This window comes from Vulpes lagopus, chromosome 9, assembly GCF_018345385.1.
Source record: "Vulpes lagopus strain Blue_001 chromosome 9, ASM1834538v1, whole genome shotgun sequence".
NCBI classification, from domain to species: Eukaryota; Metazoa; Chordata; class Mammalia; order Carnivora; family Canidae; genus Vulpes; species Vulpes lagopus.
The window spans coordinates 19,142,902-19,167,929 of record NC_054832.1 but is presented as its reverse complement, the minus strand read 5'-3'; the positions used below and the strand labels follow the sequence as shown (position 1 = coordinate 19,167,929).

At 38.8% G+C, this 25,028-nt stretch overlaps 1 protein-coding gene across 2 annotated transcripts in view; it reads left to right on the top strand.

The window, feature by feature from the left end:
• COL14A1 (collagen type XIV alpha 1 chain) overlaps window positions 1–25,028 on the top strand; it is a 217,781-nt gene that overhangs the window by 46,359 nt on the left and 146,394 nt on the right. For both annotated transcript variants that reach the window (XM_041769636.1, XM_041769637.1), the window contains exons 6-9: window positions 15,921–16,076; window positions 16,905–17,024; window positions 18,525–18,689; window positions 21,873–22,034. In XM_041769636.1, coding sequence (XP_041625570.1) covers window positions 15,921–16,076; window positions 16,905–17,024; window positions 18,525–18,689; window positions 21,873–22,034 — 603 coding nt within the window. The remainder of the gene's footprint in view (window positions 1–15,920; window positions 16,077–16,904; window positions 17,025–18,524; window positions 18,690–21,872; window positions 22,035–25,028) is intronic.

Below are 25,028 nucleotides of genomic sequence, written 5' to 3'. Positions count from 1 at the left end.
TTGAATGTGTTGGAACAGAATCATTTGATGACCCAAGTAATTCATTGCTTCTCTGAGGACATCTGGTCTATGTTGGCATTTCCAGTAAGAATTACATAGGTTGTGCTCTCCCATATAAACCTACAGTGGATCTTAATGCTCATATTAACACGTTTGACTTTTTTTTTTAAGATTTTATTTATTTATTTATTCATAGAGACAGAGACAGAGAGAGAGAGGCAGAGGCACAGGCAGAGGGAGAGGCAGGCACCATACAGAGAGCCTGGCGTGGGACTCGATCCGGGGTCTCCAGGATCACGCCCTGGGCTGCAGGCGGCGCTAAACCGCTGAGCCACCGGGGCTGCCCAACACGTTTGACTTTTTAAATATCAGGAAGGGAGACAGAACATAAAGACTCCTAACTCTGGGAAACGAACTAGGGGTGGTGGAAGGGGAGGAGGGCGGGTGTTGGAGGGGAATGGGTGACGGGCACTGAGGTGGACACTTGACGGGATGAGCACTGGGTGTTTTTCTGTATGTTGGTAAATTGAACACCAATAAAAATTAATTTTAAAAAAAATCTGAAACATAGGGATCCCTGGGTGGCGCAGTGGTTTGGTGCCTGCCTTTGGCCCAGGGCGCGATCCTGGAGACTCGGGATCGAATCCCACATCGGGCTCCCGGTGCATGGAGCCTGCTTCTCCCTCCGCCTGTGTCTCTGCCTCTCTCTCTCTCTCTGTGACTATCATAAATAAATAAAAATAAATTAAAAAAATATTAAAAAAAATCTGAAACATAACTCCCAAAAGTTGGTTGTGAGGATTAAATTAGTTAACATGTGTGAAGTGCCTAGAACATAGTAAGTGCTACATAGGTATTGGTTACTGATATTACAATGGATAGTTTGCAAGAATCAATATAGCTATAGACCAATCTTTTATGTCATTGATTTAACAATAAGTGTGTAGAGGAGGTTTGGTGATTATCATTTAGTGTTGAGCATTGAGTTATTCAGTAGGATTTAACTGGTGATCACAGTAGGCAAGATCCTACCCTCACTCAACTAACATATTCTGGCAAGGATTCAGGAGAAAAGTCAGTTCTGTATTATGTATTGGCATTATGGTTGAGCACAGCCAGAACATATGATAATATTGAAAGTGTATTATTACTTACTAGGATTGCGTATTTCCTGTTAATAGTTTTATGAGTTCTTGGCTTACAGTTAAGAAATAAATTTGAGGGCAGCTCCGGTGGCTTGGTGGTTTAGCACCTGCCTTTGGCCTGGGGCGTGATCCTGGGGTCCTGGGATCGGGTCCCCTGTCGAGCTCCTTGCATGGGGCCTGCTTCTCCCTCTGCCTGTGTCTCTACCTCTCTCTCTTCTCTCTCTCTCTCTCTCTGTCTCTAATAAATAAATAAAATCTTTAAAAATAAATAAATAAAAATAAATTTGAAAATTTACCACCATTTCCATCAGTTATTCTGGGTCTCAAGACTACCAAACCCAGGTCTATGAGTTCAGTCCAACAGGACTGGGACTACTGGGGATCTGAATTTTGGTAAGGCCGCAGTCAGAAAATCAGCCAGACCTAAGGGGAATGGGCGGGATTTGAAAGGTAATGTTGCCCAGATCTTGACTCCTAAAGGCGAGAGGGGAGGAATTGGGTCCATTCATAACCTGAACATTGGAATTAGGTTGCGGTCTGGAATTCACACATTAAAGTGTTTAGAAGTTTGCCCGGCCCTTGGATATGCTCTGTAGATGTACCTCCTCCTCCTTTTCCTTCTTATTTTGCTTCACTCTCCTCTTTCTCCTTCTCATTTTTTCCTTTATTGTTATAATTACTAATATCTAGACAGCTGATATAGTGTACCAGTCACAGCACCAGGGTAGACTAAAACATCTCTGCTAAAATGCATGGGGAAAATTGAGGAAGCATCTCTGTTCATGCCTGTGCCCTGAGTTGAGGAAAACTTCTTGAGAATTCATAATCGTGGGCCTGTACTACGTTCAAATTAAGCCTTCAAATCTATAGTCTTCAAATGCTCTGGGATCCTTCCATTCAAGAGATTATTATAAAAATTGCTCAGAGTTGGTAAAAGTAGGGTGCTGGAAGATGCAAACACAAAATCACAATTGAAGCACATACATATAACTCAAATTCTAAAGATTGCCACAAATAGAGCAATGCCAAGAAAGAACACGTAATCCCAACTTTTGAAATACAAAAGTAAATCATGTGCTATGAGTTAGAATCAGAAGAATAAATAAACACTATTATTAAAGCCTTAGAAATATTCAAAACAAGAGTAGAAGAAATTGAGAGACTATGAAAAAGAAAATATGTAGATTTGAGAAAGAATCAAATCGAACATGAAGAGTTATAAGAACTTTAATAGATAGCCCCACCCTGAATCCACACTGGGGAAAATATAGAATGCCAGATTCAAACATAAGGCTTCAAAAGACAAAATCAGAATGAAGAGAAATAGATGGACTGGTTGAAGCCATTTGTAAATGATAGAGATCTAGCTATGTGCTATTGTATGTTCTTCAGCTTTTTTTTGTTTTTGTTTTTTTTTTGTTTGTTTTTTTTTTGTTCTTCAGCTTTTTGATGTGTTAAATAAAACCCCTGTTTTCAGGGGCAACTAGGTGACTCAGTCAGTTGACTCTTGATTTCAGCTCATGTCATGATCACAGGGTTGTGGGACTGAGCCCCATGTCAGGCTCTGCACTGAGTTTGGAGACTGCTTGAGATTCTCTTTCTCCCTCTGCACCCCCCCACCAAAAAAAACCCCACTGTTTTTAAAAGGTGATGCTAGGTAATTGTACTTATTATTAACAAAAAGGTTGAGAAGTTCAGCAAGTTCAGCTTGCTCAATAAACTGGTGACGTGTTTGAGGAAGAAAACAATTTATTAATAAAAAAAAGGTTGAGAAATCCTGATCTGTTACAAGTGTGTAGCAGAAAAACTATGACATAAGTATGTCCCTGTCTCTCCTCACATCTTCCCTCCAAGCATTCCATAACATTTCATAGAAGCACAGAGCAAGCAAAGATTGTCCATCAGGCATAAGGCAGTAGACACATTGTAGGTCCCTGAGTCTGGGTAAACATGCTCAAAGGAGACATCAGAAGATGATCTGGATTGCTTTCCAGCCTGAGGTTTAAGAGAATAAATAAAAACGTTTTCATCAGACTACTTTTTCCTTTCCATACCGAACTTTCTTTTTTCCCCCTTTTTTCCTTATTACTTTTTGAGATCACTATGCCTTGGAATACCACACACAGGTTTTGTGGTCAAACATCTCTTGGAGTGAAATCTTCCCTCACTTGCTATTTAGCCATGCAATCTTAAGCATACAGCAGTCCCCTCCCACCCTCCCCCCCGCTTATTTGCAGGGGAATACATTCCAAGACCCTCCATCAGTGCCTTCTGAAACCGTAGATGGTACCGAATGCTCTATATAGGATGCTTTTTCCTATATGTGCATACCTATGATAAAGTTTAATTTGCAAATTAAGCACAGTGAGAGGTTTACAACAATAACTACTAATAAAAATAGAACAATTATAGCAATACACTGTCTTGAAAGTGTAGTCAATGTGGTCTCTCTTTCTCTGTCAAAATTGCCTGATAGTCCTGTACTTACCTTCTTCTTGTGATGATGTGAGATAATAAAATGCTGGCATGATGAGAGGAAGTGAGGGGAGTGACGTTGGCATTGTGATGAAGTATTAGGCTACTATTGACCTTCTGGTGATATCTCAGAGAGAGGATTGCCTGCTTCTAGACCGTGATGACCACAGGATAAAGGGAGGACCATGGGTGAGGGAGGACTATTGCATTAACCTCTCTAAGCTCTAGTTTCTTATGCAAAAGCAGCATAATGGTCAAAATAAGCTTACAGCCATGTGAGAATGAACCACTATCACGTAGATGACCTACCTGGGACATCCCAGGCACCTGAAGACTGTCAGTTTCCAACCCAGTTTCCATTTTCTGTTATTTCAATGTCTTCATTTCAAAGAGAAAATAACATACAGATGCAACAGAGTGTCTTCCATCATCAACAGCTATTTGTTGAATATCTGGATGTGTCTTGTTTTAGACTCAAGGAGAGAGGGTCACAATCCTGTGCAGAAGGTCAGGAAAGACTGTGTTAATGGAAAGCATGTTTTTGTCGTAAAAAAAGTAGAAAGTTGGGCAGCCCCGGTGGCGCAGCGGTTTAGCGCCGCCTGCAGCCCAGGGCGTGATCTGGAGACTCCGGATCGTGTCCCACGTCAGGCTCTCTGCATGGAGCCTGCTTCTTCCTCTGCCTGTGTCTCTGCCTCTCTCTCTCTCTCTCTCTCTCTCTTTGCATCTCTATGAATAAATAAATAAAATCTTAATAAAAAAGTAGAAAGTTGATTTCTGTTTTTTTCTGTGATGTGAAACATTACAGTTCATGTTTTCAGGAATTCAGAGAGACATGAGGCAGAATCAGTCATTCAGAAAATGATTGTTGAACACCTGCCAAGTACGTTATACCTGTGTATATATAAAATGACAAGACTTCCTGAGGGCAAGGGGATGAGATTCTTCTAGCAATAGATTTCCAGTTTTCTTAGTCCTCCTCTCCCCAAGCTTGATAAGTAATACATTCTAGAAGGATTTTGACACCTTGTCTGTGGGCCTCCAACAAATGTTATCATTGTTAACCCATGACTTCTCCAGTAGTAAGAGACCATAGTTCTTCCTTAAATAAGTTTTCAAATATCCTCATTTTTAACAGATTTTACTTATTTGAGAGAGAGAGAGAGTGAGAGAGAAAGAGAGAGCAACAGTGTGTGGGGGGGTGCATAGGGAGAAGGAGAAGCAGACTCCTCGCTGTGCAGAGATTCCCAACCCAAGGCTTGATCCCAGGACCCTGGGATCGTGACCTGAGCTGAAGACAGATGCTGAACCAACTGAGCCACCCAGTTACCCCTCAAATGTCATCATTTTCAAAAGAACTTGTATTTTTAAAAAATCAGATGCTTTACAGTACAGCCATGAGCACTCGGAGAGATTTTGGTAGTCTGTCCCCTGTGGGAATGCTTGAGGTTTTCTGAATGATACCTTTCTTTTTGTCTAAGAAATTCATGTTAAACATCTTATTTCTATACCTGCAGGCTTAACTATTGGTGTCAAATTGAGCAGGTGTCTCAGCCTCAGAAATCGCAAAATGTCAGAATCTTTGTTATGGACAAATTGGAATTACAGAGATGATTGAGTTGCACTTTTCAGAAAATCAACTAACAACCAAAGTGAACATCTACCATTATGTAGTACTATACTATATACAGAGGCGAAAATAAATGTGAATATAATACACTGGCTTCTGAAGTTGAGCAAGTTTTGTTTTTAAATAATGTTGTTCAGGTGAAATAGTCTCTCTTAAGTCTGTATTATCTTAGAAAAATCAGGAAATAACCAGATAATTGTACAAATAAATTTTAGAGCAAATTCTATATAAAAGTATTATTCTAAAAGGACCATATATTTTTCAAGGAAGGAAGATCTATTTTAAGAATTTTGCATAAGGGTAAGTAAATTTGGAGAGGATAGGTGGGAAGAAATGGTGGAAGGGCATAAGGAGATAAAAACTGAATCAAAAGCCTCAGAGATGGGAGTGTTTTGAGGAGAGAGGAGGGTAATTTTATTGGAATGAAGTGTGAAATAAATAGGGATAGGTCAAGTGGATTTGAATTATGGACAGCTTTGAAGAGCACAATGAATAGTTTAGGTTTAATTTGGTAGGTGGGGAGGGGAGAAATAATATTAAAATTGAGAATTGGCTGGCAAATCGAACTCCAGTAAAAAAAATATACAAAAAAATTAAGAATTGGGAAGTACCTGGAGAGCCGTCTAGTTCCATCAGGTTGAGAAGATGGTTGAGACTCTGCAGTCATGGCCTTGAGGGTTGGCCTGCATTTGCTTTCATCGACAGGGATCTTACTATTTCCCCAGGCGGTGATCTATGGAAATCTTGACTGTTGGTTCTGTCTTGAGTTGAATTGAAATCTGTCTTCTTGTGGACAAATAGAACACTCCTAATCCCTCTTTTGTATGACAGTCCTTTAAATATTTGGAGACCGCTGTAGTGTCTTCTCCTGGTCCCTATGGCTTTTGAGCAGAGAAGAAACATAATGAATGTGATGTTTATGGGACTGTCAAGTTACTGTTAAGATGCAGGGCTCTGAGTGACAGCTGAGATGTTCCTTCTGCTGTGGTTCTGAGATTGAACTTCACATGTCTACAAGATGTCATGGTATTATTCATCCCAGTTGGATGTAGGGCAAGTGGGCATGACTTTGATTTCATGCTCTTTTTAATGGCTCCCTCCCTTCCAAACTCCTCCTTTTCTCCCCTTCCCTCCTTCCTTCTCTCCCCCTCCTCTCCTCTCCTCTCTTCTCCTCTCCTCTCCTCTCCTCTCCTTTTTTTCCCTTCCCTTCCCTTCCCTTCCCTTCCCTTCCCTTCCCTTCCCTTCCCTTCCCTTCCCTTCCCTTCCTTTCTGTTCCTTTCCTTTCCTTTCCTTTCCTTTCCTTTCCTTTCCTTTCCTTTCCTTTCCTTTCTTCTTTTTCCTCCCTCCTCTCTCCCTTTCTCCCTCCATTCCTTCCTTCCTTGCAAATACTTCTGTGAACAGAGTTGCAAAGCACAATAACTAAGTGGTTCAGGTTTTGGAGTCAGTCCTAGATTTGAATTTCACCTTTGCCCCCTGCTCAGTGTTTGATGATGGCAAGTTACTTAACCTTTCTAAGTTTCTAACCTTTCACTGGATTGAGAAAACATCTACCTCATAGGATTAATATCAGGCTTAAATGGAAAAGACATACGCAAAGCATGTGGTGAAAGCAGTCACTAAATGGCAGGTCTTTTTATTATTGTAAAAAAAGAAAGCAATGAAAACTGCCACAGTCAACAAATAAATAACTATGCATATACACACACACATATATACATATATGTATCCATTAACACATATACATATGTAATTATGTAACTATAATAACTATATACCTTTATATCTATATTAGTATCTATATCTACCTCTATCTCTGTATCTATCTACATGTATATGTACATAGATAAATATAAAGGGAGTAATTATAAGGATTGGCTCACATGATTTTTTAAAAAAGATTTTATTTGTTTATTTATGAGAGACACACAGAGAGAGGCAGAGACATAGGCAGAAGGAGAAGCAGGCTCTCTGTGGATAACCTGATGTGGGACTCGGTCCTGGGACTGCAGGATCACACCCTCAGTCAAAGGCAGACGCTCAACCACTGAGCCCCCCCCCCCCAAGCGTCCCTTGGCTCATATGATGATGGAGGCTAGAGAATCCCCAGATCTGCAGTCAGCAAGCTGGAGACACAGGAGAGCTAGCTGATGGTGTAAGTTTTAGCCTGAAATCTGACAGGCTCAAGGTCCAAGAAGAACCAGTGTTTCAGTTCAAGTCCACTGTTCCAGCTCAAGGCAGTTAGGCAGAAGCCATTCCGTTTTACTCAGTCTTATGTTCTTTTCAGGTCTTCAGCCAATTGGATGAGGACCACCCACATGAGGGAGGGCAACTGCTTTACTTGGTCTGTAGATTCAAATGCTAATTCATCCTGAAACAACCCTCAGCCACACTCAGAATGACCTTCCACCAAATGTCTGGGCACCCTGTGGGCCAGTCAAGTTGACACATAAAATTAACCATTCTACTGTATATCATATTTCTAGAAAGCAAGAAGTTATGCAAAAACAAAAACAAAACAAAAAAAAAAAAGAATAAAGGAAGAGAGTGTTGGAGGGGTGCTGTTTTAGGTAGGGCAGTCCCCTGTCAGGGATGCTCTGAAGGGTAAGCTCCCCACCTGCTGGATGGACAACTTTTTTTTTTAAGCACTTATTATTAATTTATTAGACAGAGAAAGAGAGAGAGAGAGAGAGAGAGAGAGAGAGAGGTGCAGAGACACAGGCAGAGGGAGAAGCAGGCTCCATGCAGGGAACCCAATGTGGGACTCGATCCTAGGTCTCCAGGATCATGCCCTGGGCCAAAGGCAGGCACTAAACCGCAGAGCCACCCAGGGACCCTCTGGATGGACAACTTGTAACGTTAATACGACAGATAACTAGTCACCATCCATGTTGCATTGAGGACATTTTCTATAGTGGTGGTCGTAGCATGGTCTGATGAAAAAGCATGTTGGAGCAAACCTTTAGAAGACCTGGCATCCAGTCCTGAGTGAGGTAATGACTGATTCATTCATTTGTCTCTCTGAACCTCACTTTCTTTTCTGAGAAATGAGAACAATAATAGCACCCCCCAAGAACATTGAAAAGAACCAGAATGTGCCAAAGTACTGAAAAAACCCTTTTTAGAACCATTGGTAAAATAATGTTAACTCTTTCAAAAAAAATCATCAGTGATGTCACTGAAGCCAATCTTGGAAGTGAGCTTTTGGTTAGGAGATCTAAACTTAACCTCATGGGAAACTTAAGTGAAAAATTGTTAAGTGACCACAGTTTTCCTTCAGATGTCTTGGTTAATGAATGGCCTTGCTAGGTATTTTGCTAGTGGCATAGAAAAAATAATTTAAAGCCACTAAATAAATCTGACCAGTTGTGGTAAAAATCATCATGAGATTTTCCTAGTGCATATTGAGATAATGTGAGTGAAAATAGTACATACTCCCCTTTAATTCAGCTTTGCCTCACACATCGGAAAAATAGTGAGGAAGACAGACAAACCTGATAAAATGTCTATGATCCCTAAATATCCATAATCCGCTTTCCTAGTGTGGTAGAGTGCCAGGGTGGGAGGAGAGACCACATTTAATTGAGCCGTCATGGTTTATTTTTCTAGTGCCTTGCTGGAGGCATAAATTATGTGAAAAGAGGAATTCCTTTTTAACAACACAATTCAATGTAGTTCACATTTGTTGATGTACTTCATGCCAAGAGCTGAGCCAGAGAAAGGAGAGAAAAAGATAAGATGCCAACTTCTTTTCTCTCAATGAGTTCAATCAAATCAGAGAGGTAGAAATGGAAACAAATAATAATAGTCCAGTGTCATGAATACAGCAAACCATGTACAAATGCAGAGGCAGTAATGAGGGGCAGATAGTGAGTCCTGTCTGAGGATTGTTGGAAAAGCTACATGGAGTTGTGAAGCGTGACCTGGGTTTTGAAGGATGAATAGGAGTTTGCCTGGAAGAAAAATGCTGCTTCTGTCAATTCGCTCTTTTCTGTTTTCATTGACTAAATTGGTGAATACTTTTATTCATGAATACATTGTGCATATTTCCATTTAAGCCACAATTAGGTTATTACTTTGAATGCTATTAGAACAAAAATAATAATATGGTATAAAAGAAAGACTTTTAATTTGGTAATTTTGTGTCATTCTCACCAGAGTAACACCTCTTTTCCACATACACAGCTACTCTCTATATCATTATGTTTATTTTTTTTTAAATTTTTATTTTTATTTATGATAGTCACAGAGAGAGAGAGAGAGAGAGAGAGAGAGAGAGAGAGGCAGAGGGAGAAGCAGGCTCCGTGCACCAGGAGCCCAATGTGGGATTCGATCCCGGGTCTCCAGCATCGCGCCCTGGGCCAAAGGCAGGTGCTAAACCGCTGCGCCACCCAGGGATCCCCATTATATTTATTTTTAAAAATTTCTTTATTTTAAAATTTTCTTTATTTGAGTGAGAGAAGAGTGAGCATGAGCAAGGGGGAGGGACAAAGGCAGAGGGAGAAGCGAACACCCTGATGAGCATGGGGCTCTATCCTAGACCCTGAGATCACGACCTGAGCCAAAGGCAGATGCTTAACCACCGAGCCACCCAGTTGCCCTGAACAGCTCTTGGTATACAGTAAATATTAAATACATTTTTCATAAATAAATAAATTTTATCCAGAAAATTCATCTCATACTATCAAATTAATAAACAAATTTAGAGTAAGACTGATTTAATTCAGGGTGGTTGGTTTTTCTTTTCTTTTCTTTTTTTCTTTTTTCTTTCTTCTTCTTCTTCTTCTTCTTTTTTTTTTTTTTTTTGTGGTCAACTGCAAAGCTTTTGTTAAAAACCCTGGGGCAGTGGGTGGTGGGGAAGGGTTCAGTCCTGCTGCTTGGTTCTGGAGGAATTGGCCTGGAGGACAGCCCTGCAGACAGCTAGGGTGCTTGAATTCACTTGTATTTTCAACACAAAATTCTCTCGGGATGTCAGCAGCATAGTAAAATTGGTATAAAATTATTGTTAAAGAGATGCTTTTCGCATGAGCTATTTAAGTACTAGGTGATTACATTTGGAAGGGAAAAAGTTTTAGACAGACAATTAGAAATGCTTGCAAACGGTACATACTAGCTGCAGCTGTCACAGCAGAGGCCAATTCTGTGGGGATACGGCTTCGTATTGAAGACTTTTCCCTCTGTTTTCTAAATTTGTATCCTGTAGAGTGCCTTATAGAGGCCTATATAGCCCATGGGGCATGGGGGCGGCTCAGTCGGTTAAGCGTTTGACTCTTGATTTTGGCTCAGGTCATGATCTTAGGGTCCTAAGACTGAGCCACACATTGGGCTCCATGCTCAGCAAGTAGTCTGCTTGAAATTCCCTCTCCCTCTGCCTCTCCTTCACCTTGGCTCTGTCTTTCTCACAAATAAATAAAATCTTTTTTTAAAGAAGTCTATACAGCCCTGTTGTTAAAAGCTTAGATTTTGTATTTTTATTTTTTAGATTTTATTTTTAAAAGGTTTTTATTTCTTTCTTAGAGAGAGAGAGAGAGATCATGGAGGTGAGGGGCAGAAGGAGAGGGAGAGAGAGAATCTCAAGCTGACTGTCCACTGAGCACAGAGCCTGATGTGGGGCTCGATCTCCAAAGACCATAAGATCATGAACTGAGCCAAAACCAAGAGTTGGTCGCTTAACAACTGAGCCACCCAAGAGCCCCTAAAAGCTTAGATTGTAAATACATGATACTGGGATCCAAACACCAGGTTTGCCCCTCCTTCCCTGTGTGACCCCTTGGGCAAATCACTCAACCCATGTATATCATACTTTTTGGCCTGAAGTTGGGCTGATAAAAATGGCACCTCACAGAGCTGTTGTGAGGATTAAATCAATAGATAAGCAGAGGGCTTAAGTTTAATGTCATGATGGGCGTAACTTTCAGATAGGGAGTTGTTGGTTTCTCCCAGGCCTCCTCATCCTGCATATAAGGGTATAAGAGGGTATAAGGTATAAGACCGATTGGGAGCTGCTCCTTCTGATGCCATCTGTGACATCAATGTTATGTTTGTGATCTAACACATAGACTGGGTGCTTTCCTTTGATTGCCATCAGCTGCTTAGCTTTCTTTTCTTCTTTTGCACTCCCCGCATTTCCAGAATTGCGTTTTAGATAAAGTCCATGTTAAGAGCTGAATTAAAATACAGTTAAAGAAATAATGTTCCCTGTTCCTCTGCTTTAACTTTATATACAATATGGAGGGGCAGAAGTGATTTATTAAAATAATTAATTACAGGGAGCCCAGGTGGCTCAGCGGTTTGGCGCCACCTTCAGCCTGGGGCGTGATCCTGGGGACCTGGGATCAAGTCCCATGTTGGGCTCCCTGCATGGAGCCTGCTTCTCCCTCTGCCTGTGTCTCTGCCTCTCTCTCTCTCTCTCTCTCTCTCTCTGTCGATCATGAATAAATAAATAAAATCTTTTAAAAAATAAAATAATTACAGAATACTGTTTTAACAATGAAAATATATTAATGACTTTATTTTTTACCAGTAAACTCTTTGTAATTTGATTTTTAAGAATTAACCGTCATGTTAGATGGCTGGCTGATCTGCAGTTTGATAACTAGCAAAACTGGAATTTCACAGTTTTTTTTGGGGGGGCCTCTTTTTATTTAAAATCTATGTAATTAACATATACTGTATTATTAGTTTCAGAGGTAGAATTTAGTGATTCATCAGTTGCATATAACACCCAGTGCTCATTACATCAAGTGCCATCCTTAATGCCCATCACCCAGTTACCCCATCCTCCTACCACCTTCCCTCCAGCAACCCTTGGTTTGTTTCTTAGAGCTCAGAATCTCTTATGGTTTGCGTCTCTCTCTGATTCATCTTCTTTTATTTTTCCTTCCTTTCCCCTGTGTTAATGTTTTGTTTCTTAAATTCCACATATGAGTGAAATCATATGATGTTTGTTTTTCTCTGACTTGTTTCATTTAGCATATTACCCTTTAGTTCCGTTGCAAATGGCAAGATTTTTTGATGGCTGGATAATATTCCTCGTGTGTGTGTGTGTGTGTGTACACCACATCTTTATCCATTCATCTGTGGAAGGACTTCTGCACTCTTCCCATAGTTTGGCTGTTGTAGACATGTACTTATCCCTTTAAATGCATTTTTAAATTACATTTGCCTACAGAGTTTTACATGACATTTATCTGGGCTTCCAGGTCTGTCTGGTTTTCCACCACTTGATTCCTTAACACATTTTATGATGCTTCACTTTTTTTTTCCCTGACTGGTCTCTCTCCATTGGAGAATGCTGACGTGGATAACATATTTTCCAGTGGAAGGAGAATATTTGTCATCAGTGCTGAATCCGGGCTCCTATTTTTAATAAAATTTGAATATACTCAACATTTAGTAAAATTTGAGTATATATTTTAAAAGATTCACTAGAGCAGCTGGAATCATGTTTGAGATGTGTGGTTATTGAACTCAAGCATGACAGCTTTAAAACACCTCTTGCCCGAAGTGTTCAAACATTTGTCTGCCTCTGGCACAAACATACTTGGCAGGGTAAGCATGGTGCACACTATGTACAGAGTTTGTTCTACCTACAGTAAATCTTAGTGGAGTTGGACATGCTGCATTCGTGCCTGCCATAGTGGGAAATAGCCCTTTGGGTGATTGTGCTTGGATAGATCTTAGGGCTAATAACCAGGGTTTAGGGCATTTTAAAAAAATACTGTTTTCAGAGTTCCCAAGTGCATGTGCACTAATCTTGAAGAAAAATCATACTCTGGAATGCAGAACCAATGATATATTTTGATTTCTGAAATCCAACATCTTAAAAACTGTGTCTTTCTGCTGATGTAACAGATACTGGTCTTTAGTTAGAAAACAGGGCATGAATAGGCCATTAATTTCAAATCAAGTGTGTGCAATTGTACCTTGTGTTTAAGGCTTGGTGTTTAAATTGTGTGACATAAAGACTAAAATTTTTTTTCTAGTCAATATTCTCTGCATTCCAGATAGGATTGTTTTTGATTAGTTACTTAATTTGTTACTTTTAATGGCATAATAATCATGCAGACCCCTCTCTCTCCCCAAGGAAAGTTAATACTTTGCCCACAACCCACATATAACCAGATGGTGCTGCTGCCATCCCAATTCCTTGGTTCTCTTCACCCAAGGCAATCACTATCTTGGACTCTGTATTCATCACCCAACCTCCTCCCACTTTTAGACATAGTTCTATGGCATCCATATATATTTCTAAAAAGAGTATTTTTATATTAGTTATTTTTATCTCTATAAAAAGATGTCAGACTAATAGCAATCTTTTGGAACTTATTCCTCCCCATCCCCAAATATTGCTACCTACCAAAGAGCAGTATGTTGCTAAGATTAATCCAGATTGTTGCATTTATTTTTGCTCCTACATAAAATACAGGTTTTCATAGTCCTCTTCTAAATAACCAGGGAGAAATAGGTCCCTTTCTAAGACCCTGTCTGCAGTGCATCCAAACAATTAGATAAAAAGTGAAACAGATCCCCCCCCCCAACACTTTTCGAAAAGAGAGGACTCTCCATTTCAAGTAAATTTCCCCATAAATACCAAGAGACGGATCCTTGGGTGGCGCAGCGGTTTGGCGCCTGCCTTTGGCCCAGGGCGCGATCCTGGAGACCCGGGATCGAATCCCACATCGGGCTCCCGGTGCCTGGAGCCCGCTTCTCCCTCTGCCTGTGTCTCTGCCTCTCTCTCTCTCTCTCTCTGTGACTATCATAAAAAAAAAAAAAAAAAAAAAAAAAAAAAAAACCAAGAGAAATAGACTCTTAAAGCTTCAAGACTTCAGTTTTCCCTGATTATTTCCAAAAACCAAATTAATTTTTACTTCATGACTCTTAAAATAATTCTTAGAATACTTCAGTGTAGTGGCTTTGTATCTGGTTATTAAAGAAGGGGTATTTGGTGCCCAAAAATGTAATATGTAAACTTCAGATTGAGCTGTACTATTTAGCTTCCATAATGAGTATCTGATTGTTTCATTGGCAAGTACATTTTATCCCTTCTGGTAAAAGGATCTAGGTATTCCTTGCATGCTTATGTCTGGGAGGGGGAAGAAAACTAAGATTTTTCGGGAATAGTGTAGTCTGGTAGGTGCAGGGGTATCTGTTATATTGCCTACCCCACACATAGTAGGTTGATTATTTTTCCCTGCTGGAAAAATTTAGTCAGTTTATTCATAAACACTTCTGTGTTTCAGTTTTCAGTACATAAACTGTATTGTATTTCAAATATTGTTTTACTGTCATTTTAATGTTAGAAAACACACGAAATAGGGATTTGCTGGGCAACTTCAAGAAGTTGACATGGACACAAAGATACACGCACTGTTCATGATCACCAGTCCTAATATGAACATTGAGCAAAGTTAAGGAGCCCATTTGAAAGCACAAACTAGAGTAGGAAGCAATGCTACTAAAGGTGCTAACAAGACTGCAAATCTCTACAGGTTCTGAACTACACGAAGACTATTTTAATACCTTGGCTCTGTGTGACAACATGTAGTCAAGCACAGACCTACCATACAGCCCACAGCCTCCTCATTTGTTGCAAAGATAAACTCCAGCCATGATTTTCTCTAAGGGTCTCTAAGTATCACTCTGGCTCCTGGGCATCCTTTTCTAGCTCCTTATTCTAAAGCCTAATTGAGCCATTTAAAAAAATCAAATGCTAAATGATTTTTAGGGACAAAATCTTACTGTCACATGCAGTATGCTAAAGAATTTGAATATAGGGAAACTCCTGGGCCTTTTCCCAATTTTCCTCTTCCACAAACCCTTCATACTTTGGCAAAGGCCTGCGTACTTTTCTTTTTTAAACCAAATTTATTTAAATTCAATTAGCCAACATATAGTAAGTACCTCATTAGTTTCAGGTGTAGAGTTCAGTAATTCATCAGTTGCATATAACATCCAGTGCTCATCACATCACATTGTGTACCTTTCTTTTCTTTTTTTTTTGTAAATATTTTATTTATTTATTCATGGAGACACACAGAGACAGGCAGAGACATAGGCAGAGGGAGAAGCAGGCTCCCTGCAGAGCCTGATGCAGCGCTTGATCCCAGGACCCAGGGATCACGCCTTGAGCAAAGGCAGACGCTCAGCCGCTGAGCCACTCAGGTGCCCCTACCTTTCTTAGATTAAACGCATGGCATGCATAGATTAAATTCAGGAAGCCCCTGTTTCTTTTATATCACTTCCGCCAGCATGCGCTTATCAGAACAGGAGAGCCGCCTCTCTGTTTTCTGGCCATCATCCCATCTCTGCTGAATCCCTCACCACTGGTTGCTAAGACCTTTCCTGGAAAGAATCTACAGGCTAAAACCCAAAGCTGGATGATTTTTCACAGACACTACTTTTCTAAAATACACAGAAGGCTTGAGTCGCCAGGACAGTGTGAACCTGCCAGTGTTTTGCTAACTATTTCCAGAACACTGACTCTGCTGCCAGCTGTTACCACAATTTTTTCCTAGTAAGAATGCATTTAAGGGAAGGGTTGTAAAAGCATGGTTGCTTTAATGGGAATTTTATTGTATTATTAGCACTAAGTTATCTGAAAGATATAAAATAGGATCACTTTTTTAAAAAGTTGCAGAAGCGATATAGAAATTTTTCTGGTTTGTGCTTTGCAGAAGTGAAGTTTTTCTGTGAAATTCCAGCTATTGCTGATATTGTAATCCTGGTGGATGGTTCATGGAGTATTGGAAGATTCAACTTCAGACTGGTTCGGCTTTTCTTGGAAAACCTGGTTACAGCATTCAATGTGGGCTCAGAGAAGACACGAATTGGTACATGTTCTGTTGTTAGCAGAAGTCAGCTGTCAGTGTAAATCTGCTGGGAAGCTTCATAAGAGATTTCAAAAACTTTACGGAGCGACATTCAGAATTATAGGATCAACTTTCATGATATTCCTAAGAGCACAAGTTTGGATCAATGAATATTTATTCCTACTAATTTATGCTGAAGGATGCTGTCATTCAATTAATTATTGAACACATTTCAGTTTTCTAAAAAGTCAAAATGTTGTCTGCCTAATAATAATAACTTAAAGTTGTAACAGGTTTAAGAATTTTTCAGGTAGAAGTTTCCTTTTTATTTAAAAGAAACAGCTGAATCCAGTGGAATTTTGAACTAAGAAAATTGGGAATTGGAAATAGTTTTATAGTACAAAATAATCTCTGCCAAGTTAATTCTAGCCAAGATAAAAAGAAAAGGTTATAAAGCTTTGAGCAATATATTCACTTTATCATATAGAGTCTCATAGTTTCACTTTTAAATAGCCATTAAGGAAAGTCATTCCTTTGAGGACAAAAATGAACCAGTAAATTAGAGGTTTTATCTACAAATACAATCAGATTTGTTTTTTAAATACCAAGTACCTAATTAGGTGCTCACTACTAAATGGCTAGGAAACATGTACATTCCTCCTGTCCCAAGATATGTCCAAACTAATTCCTTAAATTGATGCCAAGAATTCTTTTTGAAACTACATAGTGAAGCAGAGAAAGAATTGCTAAAGAGATCAGGCCCTTTATTATTCTGGTTTCACAAATAGTCCACTAGATGTTTGAGTTAACCCATCATTTCTGGTTGCGCTATCTCATCTTTTTTACCAGGTCTTGCACAGTACAGCGGCGACCCCAGAATAGAGTGGCACTTGAATGCCTTTAACACAAAAGATGAGGTCATTGAAGCCGTCCGAAATCTACCATACAAGGGAGGAAATACGCTAACAGGTATGTTTCATTCATTTCATGTTTTTAGCAACATATCTTGCCAAAGATTAGTTTCATTTCTTAATCTGCCACTTTATAAGACTTGGTCTAGTATTTTTAAACCAAACTAAAATCTAAAATTCTTAGATGGCTTCTTTTCTTAAACAGCATTAAGAATTAAAACCCAGACCCCCCCCCCAAAAAAAATAAAATAAAATAAAACCCAGACCCACGCCCCCCCTCCCTTTCCTTTTGCTGTGTGAATGTAATGTCTCCAGAAGGACTTGGCTGGGCCAGGAAGAGATGGAGCAATCCTGGATGCTGACAATCTTCAGTGACTGTCTTAGCTGCGGGTGTCTTAGCTTTTGCCAGTTCATTTCCCTTCCTCTTTTCTCCTCTAGCCACCCCATCATTCTATTTATTTATTTATTTAGACTTTATTTATTTATTTTAGAGAGAGAGAATGCATGTGCGCCGGGGGGGGCGGGGCAGAGAGAGAGAGCACATTCCAAGCAGACTCTGTCCTGAGCTCAGAGCCTGAAGTGGGACTCAATCCCAGGACCCTGAGATCATGACCCGAGCTGAAATCAAGAGTTGGACGCTCAACCAACTGAGCCACCCAGGGCTTCTAGCCATCCCATCATTCTAAGTGAAAACAAATTTTTACCTTATTTATTTTCAAAGAAGGTATTTTCTTTGCCTTTATTCTGCAAGCAGCAGTGTCATAAAAATATTTGTGCATCCCTGGCTCACCTATTTTTTGATAAGCAAGGAATATAAGAATATTTTGATTATAATTATTCCAGCCACAAGGGGTTGTCACAGGTTTTAACCTTAGTACCTGGTATTTTCTTCTATGGGTGCACAATGTAGATACTCATTTTAGATAGTAGTGATGCTATCATTGACTTTTAAGTAAGCCATTGAAATCTTGATAATTGCTTTGCCAGTTTGAGGCATAATCTTTTTGTTAAAAGCAGAAAACTTTATTAAACACAAATCTTATAACAGTATTGCAGCATTTATTATTTTTTTTTCTGAATGAAAAGTGTCACACTCAAAAGGCAGGAATTCAGTGATCATTTTGGATCTGCCTCCACTGTCCCTAAAAAAAGAAAGAGAATTTGGTTCTTTATACCATCATAAACAAGGTTTTGTTAATATTTAGGATTGTTGCTTCTGTGTGGGTATTCCTGCTTTATCCTAAATTATAAAGGTTTAGGTTTTCTTGTATTCAATTCTGTAAACATCTATTGGTGATGAATTTAATGTTCTTTATAAATGCTAGCTTCTGAAATGATGGACTATTCAGTTATTTATGTTATCTGTATTCTGGTGGATTTTAGGTTTTCATCAGGTCTGTTGAGAAAAAGGTCATTGTAAAAATGAAGATGAAAGTTCATATCTATTAAAAAACTCTTAGCTCAATAAGTTACTCATCTTGTGGTTACATTTTTCAGAATTGGAAAACTTTTTGTTAGAGGTGGTTGGTTTGTTTTATTTTCTCCTGTTTTCCCCCAGGTCTTGCTCTGAACTACATTTTTGAAAATAGCTTTAAACCAGAAGCAGGAGCAAGGACTGGAGTATCCAAAATTGGCATTTTAATCACAGATGGAAAGTCCCAAGATGATATAATTCCACCATCTAGAAACCTACGTGAATCTGGTGTAGAACTGTTTGCCATAGGTATGTGCTTTTTGTGGTCCTATTTCAACAATGGGCACAGACACACAACCACTTTAAACAATATATAGTGCAAAGTGCACTTCATTGAAAGCCAGGAGACCTGAATAGTTTGTAGTCCTGGCTCTAGTGGTAGCCAGTCTTGTGCTCTGAGTCCAACATCATTACATTTAAGATTGAAGTGGTGGTAACTTTCATGTACCCCATAGCATGAGAATCTCTGGATGAGATGCCATCCATAAAGTACTGTGAAAAGCATAAAGTAGCATGCAAAGGTTAGGCCATGTTTGTTAGCTTTTAATTAGTAAGGACTTTCTCTCTTTTAAAGAAAGATTATTTATTTGAGAGATTGTGTGTGTGTGAGAGAGAGAGAGAGAACGAGCAAGCATGCGCACACATAGAAGGGTAGGGCAGAGGGTGAGGGAGAAAATCTCAAGCGAACTCCCTGCTGAGCTCAGAGCCTGACTCAGACTTGATCTCAAGACCCTGAAATCATGACCTGAGCTGAAACCACGAGTTGGATGCATAACCAACTAAGCCACCCAGGCACCCCAGGACTTTCTCTTTAGTATCACATTAGAGCAATCTCTTCTCTGGTAGTATAGAGGAGAAACCAGTTTATTGTTTTCAAGGGATTAAGGTCCTGCAGCTATTTAGAAAGCATAAAGTTCTAGCTATGCAATATTATTTCTTTGAAACTCTCTATAAGGTATCACCCTTGTGGAAAAGGAGACATGTGGCACACATTCAGGATAACTGCAAACCATTTAGATGATGCAACTTCACTCTTGATGAAAATATTTACAGTTTCTTTGGCAGCAGGAAGGTCTTTTACTTAGTAGAGACCAACCAAAACAAACCAAAATAAAACAAAACAAAATCCCCAAACAAGAAACAGTTCATCTGACCCATTTCTAGATTTTCTATTGGAAATGTGGTTTATAGAGTGCTGCATTCAAGATGTTTGTGCTTAAATGCTGTGTGCCGGGCATTGTGGTGGGTGCTGGGACATGAAGATGAGCAAGGCAAAATCCTTACAGAACAAATTCCTTCCAAGTCATGATGACCTCTTCTTCTCTTTCCCAAGCTGTTTGCAACAAACTATTCAGTTTGGAAAGATGAGAGAGAGAGATAGTAGAGATTTGGGACTAGCTCCCCTAGAATCTACTTTTTGTCATTGGTGATGGTGGTAGGGTTTTTTTCCCCAGGATATTCTTATATGAATGCAAACTTGTTGATTTTACCTAAAAGTCATCAAAAGCATTATTGACATTAAACTGTTTGTCTCTTCAAGTACTCAGTGTTATTTTGTTCCTGTGCACACAGATCCAGCTGTATATTTTAGAAGCTTTTGTTGAAATCCTTCAGGCAGGAAACATCAGAGAAATTAATCATTTTTTTTTTTTACTATACTATCCTTTTGTCCATCAGAGGCAATCTTTTTAAAGATTTTATTTATTCATTTGACAGAGAGAAAGAGAGAGCACAAGCAGGAGGAGCAGTAGTCAAAGGGAAAGGGAGAAGCAGGCTCCCTGCTGAGCAGGGGGCCCCTGGTAGGGCTCCATCCCAAGACTCAGGATTAACCACTGAGCCACCCAGGCGTCCCCAAGGGAAATCTTTATAGACGACAAACTAATGGGATTAATTTATGTGTTTAGTTTTCATTCTGTGGTCTTGTTGATAATAAATGGATGGGTTTTGAAATAAAACTTTGGGTGAACTCATACAGATGTAATTTGGACTTTTTCTTTGGAAATTACCTGGAAATCATTAGTATTTATTATCTTATAACCCTCTAAAGCACATAGTTCAGAGACAGCCAACACTTTGTCACTTAATATGTCAAAGTTGAAAGATAAATTAAATGGCACAGCCAGGCATCTGAGAAGTCATTCATGTTACCCTAGGTAATCTCCCTTCCTTGCTTCCATAGTACCTTAAAAAAATACCCTTAGATGATTGCAGTGATGGATTTATAAAGAAAGGCTCCTTGTTTGCTAAAGCCTGGGGAAGAGAAATCTACCTGTACGCCCATAAAACCCAACCCCATGCCTTCCTTTTCTATTTAAAATTTCTCTTACTTGTTTTAATGGTTGATCTTCTGAGAATGGGTGTGATATAGTAGTTAAGAGGATATGACTTTGGATCTAGATTACCTGGTGGGAACTCCAGCTATACACCTACTGCTGTGTTCCCTTGAGCAAGTTAATTAACTTCTCTGTGCAACAGTTTACTGATTCATATACTGGGGGAAACAATAGTGCCAGACTCATAGGGTTGATTGTGAGGATTGAATGTATTTATACACCTAAACCATTGCAGTTCCTGGGGCATAGCAGGTACCCTCTAAGTGTTAGCATCTACTGCTAAGACAGACTGGAAAAGTTGCGTGGAGCTGAAGGTTTTGTGTCTCACTCTGTTTTCTGCTACATTCCAAACACCCAGAATTGTGCTTGACTTGTAGCAATGGAATTCTACAAATACTGTGGAAGAAGCAGAGCTTCCCTATTTGCATTAGCAAAATTGCAGTGGTTACTAGTCAGCCAGTTGTACTTGAATATGTTAAAAATTTTTTCCCCAAGCTTTCCTTTAATGCTATATAATGGCACTGTAAATATTAAAAAATATATATATATTTAATTTTTATTCTAACAGTTACTCTTAATTTAAGTAAAATTATTTTATAGAACTTTAAACCAAAGGTTTTGATAGTTTAGAATGCTAGTTTAATTATTATTGCCTCTGCAATATTCATCCAAGACAGAAGTTGGTTTTTTTTTTAAAGATTATGTATTTATTTATTCATGAGAGACACACAGAGAGAGGCAGAGATATAGGTAGAGGGAGAAGTAGGTTCCCTGTGGGGAGCCTGATATGGTGCTTGATCCCAGAACCCTGGGATCATGACCTGAGCCAAAGGCAGACGCTCAACCATGGAGCCACCCAGGTGCCCCAGAAGTTAGTTTCATTAACACATTATCTGTTAAGATACACCAAAGTTAAGATGTAGTCATTTAAAAATGATTCTGAAGGTGAATTTTACAAAACTAACATGAGATGCACCTCTTGAAAGAAGCAGATACTTCGATGGCAGGGGGGACTGATGGGCTCAGGACAGGCTTATGGAGGTTGGTTTTTCAAATGGGTCATGAGTGTGACGACCCTCCCTGTTGTCCTCAATGTAAGGGGTGAAAAACGCGGATGAGAATGAGCTGCGGGAGATCGCCTCTGAACCAGACAGCACTCATGTGTACAATGTCGCCGAATTTGACCTGATGCACACAGTAGTGGAGAGCCTGACCAGGACTGTCTGCTCCCGGGTGGAAGAACAAGACAGAGAGATCAAAGGTAAAGCGAGGAACAGAAGGCGGTCATTCTGTGCATGTGGCTATTACTCTTCAAAAGTCTATCGTGGATTATGAAAATTCTCATCATTTTTCATGTTGACTTTCTAAATAGAATCCTTATTCCCCTAAGACATGAATCATCAGACTAGAAAGGGAATATACTGACATCCCACTGAGGGAGGAATAGTTTAACTACTACATAATTTTCTCCACAGTGTTACATTAAGACCATCATGGTTTGTTTGTTTTTTTTTTTTTAACTAAACTTTGGATTTTGAAGTAATTGTACAGGCACATAAAATTTTAAGAAAAATGTAGAGAGATCGTGTCCACTTTGCCAGTTCCCCTTAATGGTAACATACTTCCAAAACTACAGTACAGTATCCCAGGCAGGATACTGGATTTGATAGCCACAATACAGAACACTTCCATCACCATGGGGATCATTCCTGTTGTCCTTTTATGGCCAATTCACTCATCTCTATCCACAACCTCTCCCTTACCCCAGACAACCACTGATTGGTGCTCCATCTCTAAATATTTTTTTCATTTTGAAAATATTGTATAAATGGAATTATGCAGTATGTAATATTTGGGGACTGGCTTTTTTTTTTTTCATTCAGGATAATTCCCTGGCCATTCATCCTACTTGTTGCATGTATCGGTAGCTCTTTCCTTTTTATGGCTGCGTCATATTCCATGGTATGGATGAACCAGTCTGTTTAATCATGAACAGATTGGAAGTCAATCAGAGAAAGACAAATACCATATGATTTCATTCATATGTGGAATTTAGGAAACAGAACAGATGAACATAGGAGGAGGAAGGGAAAAATGAAATAAGATGAAATCAGAGAGAGTGACAAACCATAAGAGACTCTTAACTCTAGGAAACAAACAGAGTTGCTAGAGGGGAGGTGAGTGGTGGAATGGTTACCCGTACCTGGGTAACGGGCTTGAAGGAGGGCATGTGACGGAATGAGCACTGGATGTGATATGCAGCTCATGAATCGCTGAACTCAACTTCTGAAACCAATAATACACTATGTTAATTAATTAATTTTAAATAAAATACAATTATTTTTTAAAAAGGTAGAAAGACATCTGGGTCGTTTCCATTTTTGACTGTTACAAACAAATCTGCTATGAATGTTCATGTAGGTTCTGGTGTAAACATAAGTTTTCATTTCTCTGGGATAATGCCCAGACTGCAATTGCTGCATCATATTGTAGTAGCACATTTAGTTTAGCTTAGTGTTAAGAAACTGCACCTTGTTTGCCAGGGTGGCTGCAGCATTCTGCAGTCCCACCAGCAATCTATGAGCGCTTATGTTTCTGTGCATTGTCACCAATATGTGTTGTTAATACGTTTTATTTTAAGCATTCTGATAAGTATGTAATCCTATCTCATTGTCAGTTTAATGTGCATTTCCCGAATGGCTAATGAAATTGGACATTTTTTTGCATGCTTATTTCACATCTGTATTTGCTCTTTGGCTGTTCATGTCTTTTGCCCATTTTCTAATTAGTTAGTTGGGTGTGCATGTGTTAAGTTTTAAACCATTGAGTTTGGACAATTCATTTGTATTCTAGCTACGAATCCTTTGTTAGATATATGGATTGTTACTATTTCCCCCCAACCTGTAGCCTATCTGCTCATCCTTTTAACAAGGTCTTTTGAAGAGCAAAAGTTTTAAATGAGGTCCGATTTATCAGTTTTTCATTATATGGTTATTGCTTTTAGTATCAAGTTGAAGGATTATTTGTCCATAAATGTTAAAAAATTTTCTTTTGTAGTTTTATTCTAAAATGTTTTACATTAAGTCCATGACCTAGGTTAATGTTTTGCAAAAGATTTTAAGTTTAGTTCAAGGCCGTTTTTCTTTCTTTCTTTCTTTCTTTCTTTCTTTCTTTCTTTCTTTCTTTTCTTTCTTTTCTTTCTTTCTTTTCTTTCTTTTTTCTTTCTTTCTTTTCTTTCTTTTCTTTCTTTCTTTTCTTTCTTTTCTTTCTTTCTTTTTCTTTTTTTGCCTATCAGCATACTACTTCCTGTAAATGCTCCATTTCTGCCATTGAATTGCTTTGCACCTTGTTAGTTATCAGTTGGGCAAATTTGTGTTGGTTTATATCTGGATTCTTTATTCTGTTCTTTTGGGTCTATGAGTCTAACACTCTTTCAATATTATACAATTTTGATTTACTATAGCTATATAAGTCTTGAGATCCAATAGACTGAATTCTCCCACTTGATTATTCTGTTTGAAAATTCCATTCAGTATTTCACTTTCTTTACCTTTCCATACAAATGTTAAAAAAAATCTTTATTCTACAAAATATCTTGTTGGACTTTTGTTAATCACTACTGTGTGGAGAATCCAGTCCTCAAACATGGTAAATTTCTCCATTTGTTTAGATATCCTTTGATTTCTACATCAGCATTTTGTAGTTTTCAGGATATAAGTTCTATACAGGTTGTATTCTGTATACATCTCAGTATTTAATTTCTTTTGAGAAATTTTACTTATATTTTATTTTTTATTTTGGTGTCCACATGTTCATTGCAAGTATATATGGATACAATTACATTTTTGTATGTTTATTTTGTATCCAATAACCTTATTATCTGAATTTGCTAATTAATCAAGAATTTTCCTTTAGATTTTCAGGGATTTTTCTACATAGGAAATAAATCATATCCATTGCAAATAGATAGTTTTATTTCTTTGCTTTTGATCTCTGTGCTTTTTATTTTTTTGCCTTTTTACTGGCTAAAATTTCCCATACTATGTTGAGTAAGAGTGATGATAAGAATAAACATCTTTGCCTTCTACCCCATCTTATGGGGGAGACTCTCTGCTTTTCAAAGAATTGGTTCCTTCCATAGAATTTGTAGAATATATGTGTGGAGTTATTCAGAGTATTCCCTTATTACTCATTTGATGTCTGCAGGGTCTCTAGTGATAGTCTGTGGGGTTTTTTTCCCTGATGTTGGTAATTA